An 18,934-nucleotide genomic window follows, 5' to 3' on the forward strand; every position below is an offset into this window, starting at 1 on the left:
CAGGCTTTCTCTGTGAAACCCTGGCTGTCCTGGAACTCACTCTGTAGACCAGGCTGGCCTCAAACTCAGAAATACGCCTGCCTCTGCCTCCCAAGTGCTGGGATTAAAGGAGTGTGCTACCACCGCCCGCTTTTTTTTTTTTTTTTTTTAAATAAAAGTATGCTCTCTCTGTAGTCCTGGCTGTCCTAGAGCTCATTATGTAGGCCAGGATGAGTGCTGAGACTAAAGCTGTGGCTGCTGTAACTCCTCTGTTATTAAGTTTGCATTAGCTTTTTGTTTACCTGCTGCTCCACCCCCTCTTCTTTTTTGTTTTGACAGTTTTGCTTTGTGGCCCATGCTGACCAAGAGGTCATTCCTCCTACCTATTCTTCTCAGTGCTAAATTTGCAGGGGTTTTCTGTCCTGGAACTTGCTCTGTAGACTAGGCTGGCCTCTTACTCAGAGAGCCACCTGCTTCCACCTCTTGAGTGCTAGGACTAAAGGTGTGCGCCACCATACTGAGCAAAGATTTTTTTTTTTTAATGGAAAAAAAATGATTTGAAATTTTGTATTTTGCCGGGCGGTGGTGGCACATGCCTTTAATCCCAGCACTTGGGAGGCAGAGACAGGCAGATTTCTGAGTTCCAGGCCAGCCTGGTCTACAGAGTGAGTTCCAGGACAGCCAGGGCTACACAGAGAAACCCTGTCTCGGAAAAAAAAGAAAAAAGAAAAAAGGAAAGAAATTTTGAATTTTAATTTAGAAACAGAAAGGAGAAAAAGAAAAAGTATTCAGGCATTTTTACTTCCTGAGTTTCTCACATCCTCATTTGCTCACTAGTTCCCACGATGAGAACGTTCTCAGCCGCCCATCGTGATGTCATTAATGGGGATATGCATCACGTGTGTCTCACAAAGAGGCTTTAATCCAGGGTCACGGGTCCTATCGCTGTTATCTTGGCAGTCTCCTGGATAGCTTCTCGGTTGGCATTGGTGCATTTTCTAACCAGCATAGTTGAGTTCTTTACAAACTGCCAACTTGGCTAAATGGTATGACCTGACCTAGGATTGTTACCTGGATGGCTGTTTGAGAAGGTAGAACGCTTTGGTGTCAAAGTGTATGCTGAAGTACAAAAAGTAAACATCCTACACCCCAGGAAAAGGCGCCTGTTCTCTCCCTTGTATGGCAGTGCTTCAGCTTCTCGGAGTTGAACTGGCTGCTTTTGTTTGGAACAGTCTTGTGTAGTCCAGGTTGGCCTTGAACTCACTACGTATCTACTGTCATTCTTGAACCCATGATCCTCCTGTCTTTAGCTCCCAAGTTGTGCCCTATGGGTATTGACCAACATGTAGATTTGTGTCTGCTCTATCCAATCTAGACTTCACACACACACACACACACACACACACTTTATCCCAAGAGTTGGAATCTCTCTCTTTCTGTAGATGTTTCCCCCCCCCACACACACAGTTCCTTCAACAACTGCCCATATGGTTTCTGTCTGTATAGTTTGGGGTATCTTAGGAATGCGGAACAGGTGGTAACTATGTGGGAAAGCCTGTACCTCTCATTCACAAGGCCCTGGGTTTTGATCCCCGTTATCAACAGAGAAAACAAGTGTCTTCTAAGTAGAACTGTAGAGTAAAGCAGGCAAGGGGTGTGTCTGCCTTGTGCATGCCATAGTGCACTTTTGATCTGTGTACGGCACTGTAGGTCTCTGTAGTTCAATGCAGTTGCGTGCAAGGTTGAACTCCTCTGCTGATGGTTAGGTTTATTTATCCAGTCACTGGTTAAAGTACATTTGTATATTTCTTGTTTTATTTCTTGTTGGGCAAAAGTTTAGAATTTGTGACAGCTACCTTATTTGTGTATGCAAGTGGCAAGAGTCACTTTTTTTTTTTCTTTAGACAAGTTCTCTCTGTAGCCCTGGATGCTCTAGAACTCAGTATGTAGGCCAAGCTGTCCTTATATCTATAGAAATTAGCCTGCCTGTCTGTCCCTCCAGAGTGCTGGGATTAAAGGTATGTGCCACCACACCTGGACCTTTGGATGCTAGCATCAGCTCTAATGAAAGGTTTGGTGACACAGCTCAGCCCTAGCAGGCATGGTCACCAAGCAGTGCTTATTGCTAGTAGGGAGGCCATGTATGGAAAGGCTACGAGGGAGTTTAAGGACAGATATTTGTGTGTTTTCTCCGTTTGTGCTGAAATTGCCAATGGGTAGTTTATGTTCTGTCCTCTGGATATTTTCTCATGTGTGTTTGCCATGTTCATGTCATTGGGCTCAGATTAGAAGACTAGGTTAGGAACAGACTCATCATCCTCCTTAGGCTGTAGGGTCTCTTGTAAAAGGCTTCACACATAGGGAGGACCAGCTGTAGAGCTGTCCATGTTAGAAGACATCCCTAAGGGTGACAGCAAGACTGCTTTCATCCAGTATGTTACCCTGCAATATCCGCTAGTGTTGAGCCTCAGGCTTGTCCTCTCTGGTAGCTGTCTCAGATTGTTAAGGATATTGGCCAGGTTTTCACACTTGATATTGGTATAGAGAGAAGTGCTCTATGTTTTGAAGCTTTGCTGGACAAATCTGTCTCAGGTCATTAGAGGCCTATAGACATTGTAAAAGGGAGCCATGGTGGAGAAGGGAGGCTGCCTTTAAGCTTGAGATTTTCCTGCCTCCTCATCCCCAGTGCTAAGATTACAATTGTGTACCACTATGCCCGAGTGATCACGAAGATGGATTGGGTCCTAGACCCTGTGCTCTAAAAGCCCTCAGCAGGTGTGGTTTTCCGTTTTGCAGTCTGACTGGGTGGAGCCTGCTGATGGGACTGACTTTGCTTTGCACAGATGTTGGCTGATGATGCAGAAGCAGGTGCTGAGGACGAGAAGGAGGTAGAAGAGCTGAAGAAGCAGGGCATCAACCCACTGCCCAAGCCACCGCCTGGTGTGGGGCTCCTGCCCACACCTCCACGGCCCCCTGGGCCCCCAGCTCCCACCTCTCCTAATGGCAGGCCCATGCAAGGTGGCCCTCCTCCACCACCACCACCCCCTCCCCCACCTCCTGGGCCTCCTCAGATGTCCCTGCCAGCACATGAGCCACTGTCCCCACAGCAGCTACAGCAGGACATGTACAACAAGAAGATCCCCTCTCTGTTTGAGATTGTGGTGCGGCCCACAGGGCAGCTAGCTGAGAAACTGGGCGTGAGGTAAGTCTGTTGCCCACAGAGGCACAGGAGCATGGCCTGGCGGGGCGCTGTCCTTCTGAAGCTGTCACACCCCATTTGGGCTCCTGGCCTTGGGCTCTGATTGAGCATTGCAGGTTTACTGGTCGGGTGCTGCTGCCTTGCCTTAGCAGCTTCACCACAAGTACCATTTCCTCTTCTAGGTTCCCTGGACCTGGTGGACCCTCAGGGCCAATGGGTCCTGGCCCCAACATGGGACCTCCAGGGCCAATGGGGGGCCCCATGCATCCTGACATGCACCCTGACATGCATCCAGACATGCATCCTGATATGCACCCCGACATGCATCCTGACATGCACCCTGACATGCACCCTGACATGCATCCTGACATGCCAATGGGTCCTGGCATGAACCCTGGCCCTCCCATGGGTCCCGGTGGCCCCCCAATGATGCCCTATGGTCCTGGAGACTCCCCGCACTCTGGAATGATGCCTCCCATCCCGCCAGCTCAAAACTTCTATGAGAACTTCTACCCGCAGCAAGAGGGCATGGAAATGGAGCCTGGTCTTGTTGGAGATGCAGGTATGTAGGCAACAGCTAGGCTGCAGAGCTGGGCTCACCGGGATGGCATGGAGGTCAGAAGTGACTTTTCTTCCTTGGTCCACTCTTACAGCAGTCCATTCCAGTCCCATTCCTGTTCGGTAGGGGTTTTAAGTATTATGGGACCCTTTGCCTTGTGGGAGCCGAAGGACTCTGGTGTCTGTTGTCAGTGTAGGAAACAGTACTCATGGTGCCTGGCATCAATCATGAGCCAGGCAAAAATACCTTAGGAAGCTGTGCTTACGGTGCCTGGCATCAGTCACGAGCAAGGCAAGTGCCCTAGACAAGGCCCCTCTCCCGGGCAGTGCTGGGCTTGATAACTCTGCTTGTCTGACACAATTGATTGGACAGGTTCTTGCCTCTGTCCTTTGATGTTAACAACCTCAGTGTTCAGTATAGTCAAGGATAGCTGCTGTGGCTGCCTGTGGGAGATTCAGGAAGGAGGAGGGACCAAAGCTCAGATTGTCTGCTCTCTGTCCTTACTATAGTTGCATTTTAGTAGAGGGAACCAGAGAGAGGTCAGGTGACTCATTTCAGCTCAGCCCTTGTTAGAAAATCGCATGGGACAGTGGAGATTGGAGAGACACAGCCCCAGCAAGGACAGTCATCCGAAGCATCGCTGAGAAGGTAGCCAGGTTCCACAGCCAGCCTGCCGGCTTGTCTGAGGAAAGCAGAGATGGCTATGCATCTATAAAGGAATGATATACATCTTAACATACGTAGGTGTATGTGTCACTGTGGTACTGTCTGCTCTACAGAGCAGTAGAGGGCAGCGGGACATGCATTCCTGTGGTTCCCAGCACTTGGGAGGATACAGTGAGATTGCCCGTCAACCAGAACAGTGATGGGACTTTCAGGTCCCCATGCAGTTGCTGACAGCAGATGCACCCAGGTGGAGGGAGGCTAGGAGGTAGCCAAGAGTTCAGAGATGGATTACGTGGTTTGGAATTGGCACATTGGAGCCAGTGTGACCTCTACGTATGTGGTGTGTAGGGCTGGAAGGAGTAGCTAGGAGGATGAATGTCAAGCATACGCAGCCCTTTACCGAAGTTCAGGCTCTTATGCTGGGTGTGAGGATCACTGCTGCCTCAAAGTACAAGGAGCCTGTGTGGGAGCATAAGCATCCACAGTGTACTCCCGGTGTGTGCTCAAGAGTGGGCTTCAGGAGATGTTGGAAAAGGCAGGCCACCAAGGTTGAGGGAGGAGCTGTTGCCAGGCCTGAGTTAGTTGGGTGGTTGATGGTAGGTGTCTCTACAGTGAAAGTGAGCTTATAATGTGAGTTCCAGGAACTACTGTTTAGAGCGCAGAGCTGCTGTGGTTTCTGTACATTTATTCTGCCTTTTGGTGATGGCTGTTCTGTGGAGGTGAAGCCTCAGGCTGTGTCCCCAGCTCCTCACACAGCAGTTGTAGTGTAGAGTACATCCCATTAGGCTCATGTATGACCAGACTCAGGCCCTGGCAGCAGGCCACCTGTCACTGTGTGAGTTCTTACCAGTTTTGCAGTTTGTGGTATATACGTGTATGTGGGGGTACACATAAGCAGTATGCAGGTGTGTGTAGGCCAGGTTGATCTATTTGTCAGTTGATCACTGTACATCTAAGGCAGAGACTCATTTAAACTTAAGAGATTGCCTTTTCAGCTAGTATAGCTAGCTAGATCCTGGGACACCCTGCCTGCTTACCAAGTATTGATGTTACAGGCCATTACCATGCCTTGCTCTGCTTTCTGTTGTGGTGGCGATCCAGTTGTATGGCAGTAGCCCACTGAACCATCTTTCCAGTCCCCAGTTTTTCTATTTAAACTATTTAAAATACCAGGCTGCGTCTTTTGGTGGCATGGACCACATCTCTGATACTCAGGAAGATATGAGTCATATTCCATGTGCAAGGGACAGAGTTGACTTTTGGCAGACCTGGGCACTCTAGGTCAGCACCCTGCAGTCCAGGGACTCAGAGTGAGACCATGGTGTTGTGTGTAATGTGCAGAGTCGAGCTGGGTGGGCAGGGAGAGAAGACTGGCTGTGGCCATGCAAGGGAAGCTGCCCCGCCCTGCCCTCCGTGTACTCGTGTGCTCAGTAGCTCTGGTGTCCAGGAATCCTTAGAGGACACAGTGGGCTGCAGGGATGCCCTGAGCTGGACTGAGATTTTAGCGTGTTTTGATCTCTTCTGGGAGATACAGTGACTTTCTTACTGGTCTTTCCCCTGCAGCGCAGGCACTGCGCACAGCTGAGAGAAGCTGTGCGTGCAGCACAACAAAATCGTAAACTTAATGAAGCATTGTGACTGTGCTGGGCATCATGGCTCATGCCTTCAATCCCAGCACTCAGTAAGCAGAGGCAGGTGGATCCCTGTGAGTTCAAAGCAGCCTGGTCTGTTTGGAGAGTTCCAGGACAGCCAGGGCCGCATAGTGAGCTCTTGTCTCAAAAACGAACAAAATTACAGCATGTGTGTGAGAGAGATTATGTTTACTTTGATTGCTGCTTTTTCAAGCATGAACTTGGTAGATGACAGCATCACATTACAATGTCAAATGGTTGGACATACCTGCAAGAAACCATGAGATCTCTCATGCCAGATGATAAACCAAGCCTGCTTCCTGTGAGGACAGCAGCAGCTACCTAGCCTGAGAGGGGTACGGCCTGTCTGCAGGAGTCCTGTCTGAGGTGTATGCACGCAGTTATTTATGCTGGCATCCATAAGCATCCATCATGTCCTCCCTGGGCCTCATCCTTCCCCCGCCAGCTGGCTCACTGTGGGATCCTGCTGGACTCTCAAGGCACCCATGCCTGGGGAGGAGGAGGGGACGGGTGGCCATCCTCATCCTCACACTTGCCACGAGGCTTGGCTTTTCCAACGGAGGCCTTCCCGACACAAACCCTCTTCCCTGCCACAGAGGACTACGGGCACTACGAAGAGCTGCCGGGGCAGCCTGGGGAGCCCCTCTTCCCTGAGCACCCTCTGGAGCCTGACAGCTTCCCCGAGGGAGGGCCCCCAGGCCGGCCGAAGGCGGGCGCCGGTGTACCCGACTTCTTGCCCTCGGCTCAGAGGGCCCTGTACCTGAGGATCCAGCAGAAGCAGCAGGAGGAGGAGAGAGCGAGGAGGCTGGCTGAGAGCAGCAAACAGGACCGGGAGAATGAGGAAGGCATGTGTCCCCCCGGCAGGGGCCCAGCCGACTCTGTGCAGGGACGAGGTGGGGGCACCTAGGCTGGGTGCTGTGTCTAAAAGTAGCTTGGCAGGGAGGCCCTATCCTGGGCTGCTGCCTCATGCTGAGGAAATAGAGGCCAGGGCTGCTCCTCTGTATCTTGGGTTTGGAGGACTGGTGACTCAGTGGAGGAGGGTGGTGGGCTGGTTCCTAGCTCAGACAGTGCATTTCCTAAAGAAGCTGGAGAGATGTTATCATGGCCTGATCCCTAGGTTACAAATTTGAGAAGCCAAAACCAAAGAAGGACCAGCCAGCCATAGAGATACAGATCATGGGCTCAAGTGGTCACCCGGTGGCATCCACCTCAGGGCTGAATGGACCAGGGCTCTCTGGAACTTGGGAGCAAGCTAGTGGGGACAGCAGGAGGAAGTACCAAGTCGGCGTCCCCACCCTGGTGGCTCAGGTTTCCCTCCTGGGTTCTGTTTGTTGTTGTACTTGCCCTTCCCTGACCCCTGAACCGCCTTGAGGGGCCTGGGGATGCGTGTGTGAACTGTCAGCATGGCTGTTATCCGGACTTCCAGAGAGAGGTGCCTAGTGCTAGTCTAGCCATATTTGTCTGGACCAAATCTGCTTGGAGGGTGGGAAGAGGCAGTCAGGCCATGGGCACTGAGGTCCAGCCCTACCCTGACTTAAGGCACCCTACCTCCATTCCTTATGTGTCCAGTGGGCAAGGTGATGACAGGACTTCCTTGGGTAGCTGCAAGATATTCAGGTCAGACTGCCTACCAAGAATGGTGCTGGTCTGAGGGAGAAACTACGATGATGTCACTGCCCAGAGCCAGGCCATGCCACCCCCAGCTCCCAGCTGGGGCGGTAGGAAATGCTAGCTGAGAGCTGTGAGCACAGAAGCACACATCTGGGGCTCCTAGGGGTACAAGAGGGCTATGGGATACAGCCGTTCATGTCTCTCCGGTTTGCTCTGCTCTCTCTCAGGTGACACTGGAAACTGGTACTCGAGTGATGAGGATGAAGGGGGAAGCAGTGTCACATCCATCCTCAAGACCTTGAGGCAGCAGTCAAGCCGGCCCCAGGCTTCAGTTGGGGAACCGAGCAGCAGTGGGCTGGGGGATCCCCGCCTCCAGAAGGGACACCCCACAGGAAGCCGGCTGGCTGATCCCCGCCTCAGCAGGGACCCCAGACTCAGCCGCCATGCAGAGACTTCAGGAGGGTCTGGCCCAGGAGACTCAGGGCCCTCTGATCCTAGGTTGGCTCGTTCTCTGCCGACCTCCAAGGCTGAAGGCAGCCTTCATTCCAGCCCTGCAGGCCCCAGCAGTTCAAAAGGACAGCCTCCTGCAGAAGAGGAGGAAGGGGAGAGGGCCTTGCGTGAGAAGGCGGTGAACATTCCCTTGGACCCCCTGCCTGGACACCCACTACGGGACCCTCGCTCTCAGCTGCAACAGTTCAGCCACATCAAGAAGGATGTGACCCTGAGCAAGCCGAGCTTTGCTCGCACAGTGCTCTGGAACCCTGAAGACCTAATCCCCCTGCCCATCCCCAAGCAGGACGTGCCCCCAGTGCCTGCTGCCCTGCAGTCCCTACCTGCCCTAGATCCTAGGCTACACCGTTCCACACCCCCTGGGCCTCCGAACACCCGGCAGCGTCCAGGCTCCACAGATCCCAGCACCTCTGGCTCTAACCTACCTGACTTTGAACTCCTGTCTCGAATCCTCAAGACTGTCAATGTCAATACCCCTGGCCAGAGTGAAAAACCCAGTGATCCCAGGGTGCGGAAGACCCCTACTGACCCCAGATTACAGAAGCCAGCAGATCCTGGGGCAGCCTCCCGTGCAGCCAAGCCCTGTCCCACCGAAGCATCACCACCTGCTGTCAGCCCAAGTGGGGACTCGTCCCCACCAGCCACAGCTCCCTACGACCCCCGAGTGCTGGCAGCTGGTGGCTTAGGCCAGGGCAGTAGTAGCGGGCAGAGCAGTGTCCTGAGTGGTATCAGCCTGTATGACCCAAGGACTCCCAATGCAGGTGGCAAAACTGCAGAGCCCGCTTCTGACCCAAGTGCTCAGCCCAAGGGTCCTGAGGGCAATGGCAAGAGCTCAGCCTCCAAGGCCAAAGAGCCTCCATTTGTCCGCAAGTCTGCCCTGGAGCAGCCAGAGACAGGCAAGGCCAGCACAGATGGGGCCACAGCCACGGACAGATACAACAGCTACAACCGGCCCCGGCCCAAGGCCACAGCAGCCCCCACTGCTGCCTCATCCACCCCACCCCCTGAGGGGGCCACACCCCAGCCTGGGGTACACAACCTGCCAGTGCCCACTCTCTTTGGGACTGTAAAGCCGGCCCCCAAAACAGGCACAGGGAGCCCGTTTGCTGGCAACAGCCCTGCCCGTGAGGGTGAGCAGGATGCAGGGTCCCTGAAGGACGTTTTTAAAGGCTTTGACCCCACAGCCTCTCCCTTCTGTCAGTAGTGTCCGTGGGGGCCAGTGTTCCCCCGACTCCACCACCCTCCCAGGGTGACATGTAAGGGCAGCAACCAGAGTTACGGGCGGGAGGTGGGGCAGGCGGGCAGGGTGTTCTTTCTTCACATTTTTTCTTCCCTTTTCCCCCCTTTTTTAAATAGTACTTACTTTGAGTCATAAATTGTATCTAAGCATCTTGGGTTCTGGTCAGTGCTGCAGGCTCCTGGCTTCTCTCTGTCCAGTGAGCAGCTTACACCCTTCATTGGATGAATAGTGGCAAGTACCCGGCCTGCGGCTTCCTGGGAATTGAGGGAAGCGTAACTGTCTGGGAAAGCACTGAAGGCCACTCACCCTGTGTGTGCTGCTACAAGTTTGACAGAACCACGTCACATCATGTGGAAGCTGGTGCCGGGAGTGTCTAGAGTCCCAGGGTCAACTGTCCTCTCTAGCATGCAGCCTGTGACAACTTGCTTCAGGACAAAGCAACAGTGAAGTGAGAAAAATGTCAACAGGAGAGAAAGGGCCTGGCAACCCCCTGGCCCTAACCTGCTCGGGCCTGTGCGTTCCATATCCTCCGTCCAGTGTTTGTCCTGAAAGTGACACCCTGTAGCCTTGCAGGAGACTGTTGGTAAGGCAGACCTGTAGGCAGCAGGCCTGGCAGGAGTGGGACAGCCCCCTGAAGCATTGTCCCTCAGTATTACCTACCCGGCGTCACTGGCCTGACCCTTGAGACAGCTCACGGATCCGTGGTATGGCCACCTGCCAGACCCCCAAGGAGAGAGGCCAAGAGTGGCCCTGGCAAAGTGTCTGCTAGCTGCTTCCACACCCCTTAGCCATGTTATTTGTAGAGTACCAGATAGTGTTTGCTTTTTCCTCCCAAGCTGACAGAAGCTGGGCGTCAGTGATCTGTTGTGGTGTAGGATTAATGGGGCCTGAGAAGATGGCAGGTGTCCAGCTGATGTGTTGGGCCTTTTCTAGGAAAGGGACCGAGCCTCTTCAGGTGAGGAGGCCCAGAGTACATGCCATATCCCACCTAGAGGAGGCATTTCCACAGCCTCGACCACTAGCTAAGGAGGGCTGGCCTTGTCCAAAGAGTGGGGTGGGGGGTAAGGGGCAGAGACTCTCCCTGTGACCATGTCCTTAAGATTGGATCAGGGAACTGGGTAAGATCTGCAGACCTTTCTTTGATGGAGTTTCTCTCCAGGCCCTACAAGTCTGCTTTCTTGCAGGTTGCCTCTTTTATATTGGGTCTCTTGGCCCAACTGCTTCCTTGTTAATAAGGAGACCTGACACACACAGCCAGTGGATTCCCCTCCGCCTCGGGAGGGGACAGGCTCCCATGTCCCATCCCATCCCACCTACCATACCCTCCACACCCCAAAGAGAAATCCCTTCAAAACAGTTTGGGGCCTGTAGCCAGGGTGGGAGGGGCTTGTGCCCCACAGCCTCACAACCCTTGGGGTCAGTGCACCAAGATCAAGTTGGTTTGTTTGTCTTGTGTTTTTTGTTTTATTTTCTTAAACAATCATCAATGAGATTTGTCTTTGGGCCCCAGCCTTGGCCTCATGGCCTCATGGCCAGGGCTGCGGCCATGGTGAGCATAGGATAGAAAGAGTACAGTGTGGCAGTGTTTGGATCCCCTCCACCCCTTTGAAATTTCCCTTTTTGTAAAAGCCAGGCTTGGTAGTGTCACCTGTCATCCCAGCACTCAGGAGGCAGGGTCAGGAGGATTACAGGTTCAAAGCCAGCCTGGTCTATATTAGAAAAAGAAAACTGTCCTTTTGCTAAAGAATAATTACATGAATTTTTAAGGATGAAATCTGTGGGTAAGATGGAGTCTTGGAGCCTTCCTCTTGGAATAGTTAGCCGAAGACCCTCATGGGGCCAGGACACCGCTTGAATCCCCACTCGCCATCAGGCCACACTTTTAAAGAAAAATTGTTCTCTAACCAGGATTGTAACAAAAGTGTAAATAGTATTTCTGAGTTGAAAGTCGATGGTGCAAATATGTATATAATGTACTGTATTTTTACAATGATCGTCGCATGGCTCTCCCGCCCCTTTTGTACTCAGTATCTGTCTTCCAGAAACCTCACCTGCCTTCTCTCACGTGGTCTCTTAATCCAGTAATTGTATTACTGCCATTAAAGGATGCAGTTATTTTAAACAGTCTGTGACTCTAGTCTCATCCCTGCCAGGGAACAAACAAGGAGGGTGGGGAGCTGCCTGGGTTCTGCTTTGTTTCATTGCAATGAGATGAAGTCCAGGCTGTTGTGCATTCTGGGGAGCACTAGGCCTGGGACATCCCCAGCCCTCCTATGCTCAGATAACAGTGATAACCAGAGCAGATGCACAAGCATGTGATCCTAGCACTTAGGAGGCTGAGGCAGGAGGATACTGAGTTTGAAGCCAGGTTGGGCTAGACCTGAGGTGAAAGGAGGAGAGAAAAATTCTTTTTTCAGTCATGTAAGACTTGAGATAGCTAGAACCTTGATGATACATACAGAAATGCATGTGGGCTGCCTGTGGCCGTATTTACCCATCTACTGTGGTCTCATCAGTCTGAGATAGTCTCCAGGCTGGCCTTGAATTCCTGACACTTCTGCTTCCAATTCCTGGTGCACACTGACAAGCCCCACGTTCTCTCTCTGTGCACATGTATGTGTACAGACTGCACACACAAACACAAATATTACCCTACTGAAGATGGTTTCACTTGGCTTTTGACACTAGAGTGTGCCGGTTCAGTGAACTTTGAATTTGGATCTTTGTCCAGCCTAGCAAGCCTAGGTTATTTTGTCCGTTTTTTGAGGCAGAGTTTCATTGGCCTTCATCTAGCCAAGGATGATCTTGAACTCATGAATTTCCTGTCTTTTATCTTCCCAGTGCTAAGATCACAGGTATGTGGCACCCTGCCAGGTGTGTGTAGGGCTCTGTGCACAGTGAGTAAGTATTGTATGGACTGAACTATATCCCCAGCCCAGCACTGCACAGTCACATTTGCTGGGATGACGGAAGAGAGTTGCATCTGGAAGCCAGCCACAGACCTTCAAGAGAGGTGTGTTGATGTGTCCGACACTTGTTCCCCAGCATGGTAAGTAAGGTAAGATATGCTAACTGTTCTTCAGGGGGTTAGGTGTAGTGATGATTTGGGTTTTTGTTTGGTCTCTTTTTCTTGTTCTTTTTTGCTTGTATAGTTCTATCATAGATATGCCTCACAAGGCCTGGCTGTTCCACAGCTTTCTTTTTTTTTTTTTTAAATTTAGTTATTTATTTTTTTTAGATTTCTTTATTTTCATTTATATGCGTACACTGTAGCTGTCTTCAGACACACCAGAAGAGTGCATCAGATCTCGTTACAGATGGTTGTGAGGCACCCACCATGTGGTTGCTGGGAATTGAACTCAGAACCGCTGCAAGAGTAGTCAGTGCTCTTAACTGCTGAGCCATCTCTCCAGCCCCTTAATTTTATTTTATGTGCATTGGTGTAACGGTGTCAGATCCCTTAGAACTGGAGTTACAGACATTTTTGAGCTCCCATATGGGTACTGGAAATTGAACCTGGGTCTTTGTAATAGCAGTGTTCTTCATCACTGAGACTTCTCTCTAGCTCCCCACCCCTATTTGCTGGCTTGCTTGCTTGCTTACTTGCTTGCTTGCTTGCTTGCTTGCTTGCTTGCTTGCTGGCTGGCTGGCTGGCTGGCTGACTGGCTGGCTTGCTTGCTGGCTTGCTTGCTGGCTTGCTTGCTGGCCTGCTTGCTGGCTTGCTTGCTGGCTTGCTTGCTGGCTTGCTTGCTGGCTTGCTTGCTTGCTTGCTTGCTTGCTTGCTTGCTTCCTTGCTTGCTTGCTTGCTGGCTTGCTTGCTGGCTTGCTTGCTGGCTTGCTTGCTGGCTTGCTTGCTGGTTTTCCGAGACACGGTTTTTGCATGCAGCCATGGCTGTCCTGGAACTCACCTGCTGACGCATTGTCTTTAACACCCTCAAGCCTCCATCAAGTCTTCAGCTGGCTGTTTAAAAGGCAAAAAGAGGTGGGATTTAGCTCAGTGACAGCAAGAACGTAAGGGGGCTTTGACATTCCCTAGTACTCAAAAGCACAAGAATGCCTCTTATTTTGTTTTGTTTTGTTTTTTTCAGACACGATCTTGTAGCTCAGGCTGGCTTTAACTGGTTGCCTCAGCCTCAGCCTCTCACGTATGAGGATCACAGGCATGTAATTTCATTCCTACTCCATCTGTCTCTTGTAACTGTTGTTGTTTTCAGAGCAAGTAGACTGTAGATGCTTTCTGTAAACTTGCTGGTCCTTTCCACCCCCCCCCTAATTTTTGCTGCTCTTTACTTTAGTGATTTTTGAGATAGAGTCTCTCCATGTGGCTGTGCATGTCCTGGAACTCATATGTAGACCAGGCTGGCCTTGAACCCAAAGATCTGCCTCCGGAGTGCTGGGATTAAAATTGTGTGCTACCACTGCCCAGTTTCTTTTCTTTCTTCTTCTCTTCCTCCTCCTCTTCCTCCTCCTCCTCCTCCTCTTCTTCTTCTTTTTCTTCTTCTCCTCCTCCTCCTCCTCCTCCTCCTCTTCTTCTTCTTCTTCTTCTTCTTCTCCTCCTCCTTCCCCCCTCCCTTTCCCCTTCCCCCTCCCCCCTCCTCCTCTTCCTCCTCCTCCCTCTTCTTCTTCTTCCCCTTCTCTCTGAGGACTTGGCTGTCCTGGAACTCACTCTGTAGACCAAGCTGGCCTCAAACTCAGAGAAGATCTATCTGCCTCAGCCTCCCAAGCGCTGGGATTAAAGTTATGGAGCTATGCCCAGCTTGGTTTGCTGTTTATTTTTTGAGACAGGATCATTAAGATTGGCCTCTTGGGGCTGGAGAGATGGCTCAGTGGTTGAGAGTACTGGCTGCTCTTCCAGAGGTCCTGAATTCAATTCCCAGCAACCACATGGTGGCTCACAACTATCAGTAGTGGGATCTGATGCCCTCTTCTGATGTGTTTAAAGACAGCAACAGTGTATTTATATAGATAAAATAAATTAATAAAATCTTTAAAAAAAAAAAGACTGGCCTCTTTTGTTTGTTTGTTTGTTTGTTTGTTTTTGAGACACGGTTTCTCTTTATAGCCCTGGCTGTCCTGGAACTCACTCTGTAGACCAGGCTGGCCTCAAACTCAGAAATCCGCCTTCCTCTGCCTCCCAAGTGCTGGGATTAAAGGCATGCGCCACCACTCCCAGCTAGACTGGCCTCTTAACATACTGTAAATGCTGTACATCTATAGATGACCGTGAGTTTCTGAACCCCCTACCTTCTGTTTCTCCAGTGCTAACATTACCAGTGTACCAACCAGGCCCCCTATGTGATGCTGGGAGTAGAGCCCAAGAGCTAGCTTATTCTCTCTCCCTGTGTGTGTGTGTGTGTGTGTGTGTGTGTGTGTGTGTTCTGTATCTGCTGCCCATACACTGGGATTACAGGTGGAGTGTCAATCTACCCAGCATTTATATGGGTGCTGGGGGTCCAAACTCTGCTCCTTATTCTTGCAAACACTGTACCCACCTAGCCATCTCCCTAACCCCTGGAATTATTTTATTTTTACATTACAGAAAGAAGCTTCCATGTGAAGCTTGGGAAAGAGGAGAATGGGGCTGCTCTGGAGCAGGAAGGTGGGATTCTTACCTTCAGTTAATTTAGGTTTTGATTGAAATGATGGTGTCTTAGGGTCTCCATTGCTGTTAAGAGAGACCATGACCAAGGCAACTCTTAGAAAGGACATTTAATTGAGGCTCGCTTACAGTTTCAGAGGTTCAGTCTATTATCATCACAGCAGGAGGCATGACGCTATCCAGGCAGGCGTGGTGCTGGAGTTGATGAGAGTTCTACATCTTGTTCTGAAGGGAACAAAGAGAAGACAGCTAGGAGGAGAGCCTCCAAGCCCACCCCCACAGTGACACACTTCTTCCAACAAGGCTATACCTAATAGTGCCGCTCCATGGGCCAAGCATATTCAAGCCACCACACCTGGCTATAGTAGTGCACACCTACAATTCCTGCATTTAGGAGGCAGAGGCAGGAGGATGGCTCCAAGTGTAGCAACAAGTTTAGCTACACAGCTTTGGCTCCCAGCAGTTTCCACATGCACACTCACCCAGGAGCAATCTGAATTTGAGAATGAAAGACACACACACACACACCAGTTAACTTTTGACATGTCATGACTAGCTCAAAGGATGGGCACTCCTAAACCTTCCTGTTAACAAATGTTCCCCTGTGATACTCCTGAGATTCCTAAACCTTCCCTGCTACCTCAGGCCCAATAGGGGAAGTAGACAGTGACCATTTACCTGAATTCTCACATGGCTGCTTGGCTTTCTGTCCTGCAGCTCTTACGTCCCATCCTTCTCCCCCAAGTCATGGCTATTCTCTCTTCCTTTCTCCCAATTCCCAGCTCATTCAAATCTAAAGGTCCCACCTCAGTCTAGCTGGCCGTTGGCTCTTTATTGATCAAAAACCACCTGGGGCAAGGACCCTCAGCATTTAGACACACAGATTCTCAATTTGGGGGGCCAGATTAATTCAAAGCATTGAAACCAATCCCCAACATGCAAGTTCGAGGCCACCCTGACCTACATAGTTAATGAATGAAGGAGTAAAACAACTATGTGACTCTACTAGGCTAGGGAGGCAGTCAAGCATAGGGAATAGTTTAGCAACCTAGAACTCTACTTGGCTTGGATTATGCATACATCCCTCTTCAAACAGTATACCTGTATTCTGCATGAAGACCCTTCTAGCTATGCACCTCACAACTATTAGCAACTTGGGATCACCACCAGCATGGTAAATTTCCATATAAACAATGGAAGTAAGTGTTTAGCAACCACTTGGTCGGACCATGTTTCTATTCAAACACAATCTAAGAAGTATGGAAAATGGATGACCTGATCTGTGCCAAACTAGTTCGATGTATGCAATAAACTGTGTCTCCTGAGTGAGCCCTTAGGAAGACTCCTCCCACTAATTAAAATATTACCTGAGGAGAGAGGGGGTGTCCCAGTTCCAAGTACTCAGGAGGCAGAGGCCAGATGATCTCTAAATTGAAGGCCAGCCTGATCTAGAGTAAATTCCAGAACAGCCAGGGCTACACAGAGAAATCCTGTCTTGAACATCCAAACAACAACAACAAACACCCACTGCTCTTGCAACACCCCAGATCAATTCCTAACACAGTCAAGAAGCACCCCTACCTCCACATCCAAGGAATCAGGCTCCCTCATCTGGCCTCTGTGGGAACTGCACCATCATGCACAAAAAACATACCAGCATACATTTTTAAAGATCATTATTTTATGTTTATGAAGTGTTTTCACTTCATGTATATCTGTGGAGGCCAAAAAAGAGCATTGGACCCCCCCGGAACTAGAATTACAGGTGGTTCTGTGTCTCATGTGGGTGCTAGAAACCAAACCTGGGTACCCTTTGCAAGAGCATTGAGTGTCCTTAACTGCTAAGCCATGTTCCCAGACTCTATACATGGTTTTGTTTGTTCCTTTAGGTTTTTTTTTTTTGAGACAGGGTTTCTTTGTATATAGAGACTTTTAAAAAATAACTAATTAAATCAAAAATATTAAACAAAGTAGACACTCTCCTGGCCTACAGACTTGTACAATTACCCCTTCCTGTGACACTACCTATTGTCTGGCTTGGCAGCTGCAATGACTGTAGCATAATGCCACAGACGACAGGCATAGCAGCTTAACACTGTAGCTGGCTGGGGCTGTAAAGTGACAAGCTCCTGAGTCCTAGCCCTCAGGAAGTTGAAACAAGAGGATAGCAGGTTCTGAGCCAGCATGGGCAGCTCAGTGAGTTCCAGGTTAGACCGTGAAAGAGGTGGCTGCACTCACTGAACTCCGCATGCTCAAGGCTGTAAGCTTGCTTGTTGTTTGTTTTTGTTTATTTTTTTCTGAAGCAGAGTTTCTCTGTGTAGCCCTAGCTGTCCTGGAACTCACTCTCTAGACCAGGTTGGCCTCGAACTCAGAAACCCACCTGCTTCTGCTTCCTGAGTGCTGGGATTAAAGGCATGTACCACTATTGCCTGGCTCTATTTAAATATTATTTAGTTTTTATTGTATATACGTTTTGCCTGCAGGTTTCCAACATATGTGCCTGGTCCCCCATGGAGGTCAGTTTTAAGAGGGCATCATTTTCCCCTGAAACTGGTCATAGGAGGCTGTGAGCCACTATTTGGGTGCTGAGAATTTAACCTGTCCTCTTCAACAACAGTCAGTGCTCTTAACCACTGAACCCTCTCTTCTGCCCCAAGGCCCTAAGTTGTCATGCTCAACAGTACACAAAGAAAAAAGAAAGGAAAGGAAAGGGAGAAAGGATAAAATTGAGTCCTCCCTCTGGAGGCCACAAAACTCACAAATCTGTAAGCATTCCTTTCTGGTTCTGGCCCAACCTTCCTGGGATACCAAGTGGCAGCTGCAGCATTTGGTGAGTCTTGGGTCTAGCAGTTTGAACGAGATGCACACACATATAGAACAATAGACACACAGAGTAGGCCTGGGTATTTGAACACTTGGCCCCCACAGCATCATCACTGGTGAAGTTGTTTGGAAAGGTTTCCTTGCCGCAGGAAGCACATCACTGGGGAGGTGCTTCCAGAGTCTATGCTCTCACCCCGTTTCCAGTCTCTGTTCCCTCTGCTTCCTGCTTGTGGCTGAGATGGGATCTCTCAGCTTCCTGTACCTGCTGCTGGGCCTTCCCGCCATGATGGACTCTTACTCCTCTACAACCGTGAGCCAAGATAAATGTTTTCTTCTATAAATTGCCTTGGTTACGACTCTTTATCACAGCAACAGAAATGTTGGTAAGATGCTGTGTGTCCTATGGGACCGTCACGGCACTCCTGCAGAATCTAGCCTTGCAGATGGAATTGGAGAGATACCACTGGTCTTGTACACAGGTCCTGCTTCCCTTTGAGAACCGGTATGGGGCCACATGAAAAAGTCCAAAGAGAGCCAGGCAGTACTGGTGACACCTTTAATCCCAGCACTCAGAAGGCAGAGGCAGGCGGAACTCTGAGTTATATGACAGCCAGGGCTACACACAGAGGGATATATATATTTTTTTCATTCACACACATATATCTTTGTTCTTTTATTAATATCTCATTTAACCCAGGCTGGCCTTGCTTACTGTATGTAGCTCAGGATAATCCTGAACTCTTGATTTGCCCTTCCTCTGCCTACCATGTGCTGCAGTTGTAAGTGTGCGCCACCAATGCCAGGTATATGCAGAGCTGAGTTTGAACACAAGGTTTGCACACAGTAGGCAAGCACTCTACAAACTGACTACCTCCCCCAACCCCTTGCCTTGTTTTTTCATCTTAGTGTGTGTGTGTGTGTGTGACTTGCCTGCATGAGTCTGTGTACCATGTACGTGTGTCATGCCCTCACAGGCCAGAAAAGGGCTTCTTAGCCTGGTGGGTCTGGAGCGGCGAGCAATAAGTACTCATAACTGTTTAGCCATCTCCAACCATTGTTACCCTGTTGGGAACAGGTTTCACTATGTAGGCCTGTA

At 50.2% G+C, this 18,934-nt stretch overlaps 1 protein-coding gene across 9 annotated transcripts in view; it reads left to right on the forward strand.

Annotated features, from left to right (window-relative positions):
• Zc3h4 (zinc finger CCCH-type containing 4) overlaps nt 1-11,540 on the forward strand; it is a 37,435-nt gene extending 25,895 nt beyond the window's left edge. For 5 of the 9 annotated variants that reach the window (XM_028779499.1, XM_028779497.1, XM_028779503.1 and 2 more), the window contains 4 exons: nt 2,823-3,181; nt 3,361-3,740; nt 6,652-6,948; nt 7,894-11,540. In XM_028779499.1, coding sequence (XP_028635332.1) covers nt 2,823-3,181; nt 3,361-3,740; nt 6,652-6,948; nt 7,894-9,380 — 2,523 coding nt within the window. In that variant the 3' untranslated portion in view covers nt 9,381-11,540. The remainder of the gene's footprint in view (nt 1-2,822; nt 3,182-3,360; nt 3,741-6,651; nt 6,949-7,893) is intronic. The other 4 variants (XM_028779501.1, XM_028779500.1, XM_028779504.1 and 1 more) reach the window with 3 other exon arrangements.
• The last annotated feature ends 7,394 nt before the right edge of the window (nt 11,541-18,934 follow it).

This window comes from Grammomys surdaster, unplaced genomic scaffold (assembly GCF_004785775.1).
Source record: "Grammomys surdaster isolate TR1022 unplaced genomic scaffold, NIH_TR_1.0 354, whole genome shotgun sequence".
In the NCBI taxonomy this organism is placed as follows: domain Eukaryota; kingdom Metazoa; phylum Chordata; class Mammalia; order Rodentia; family Muridae; genus Grammomys; species Grammomys surdaster.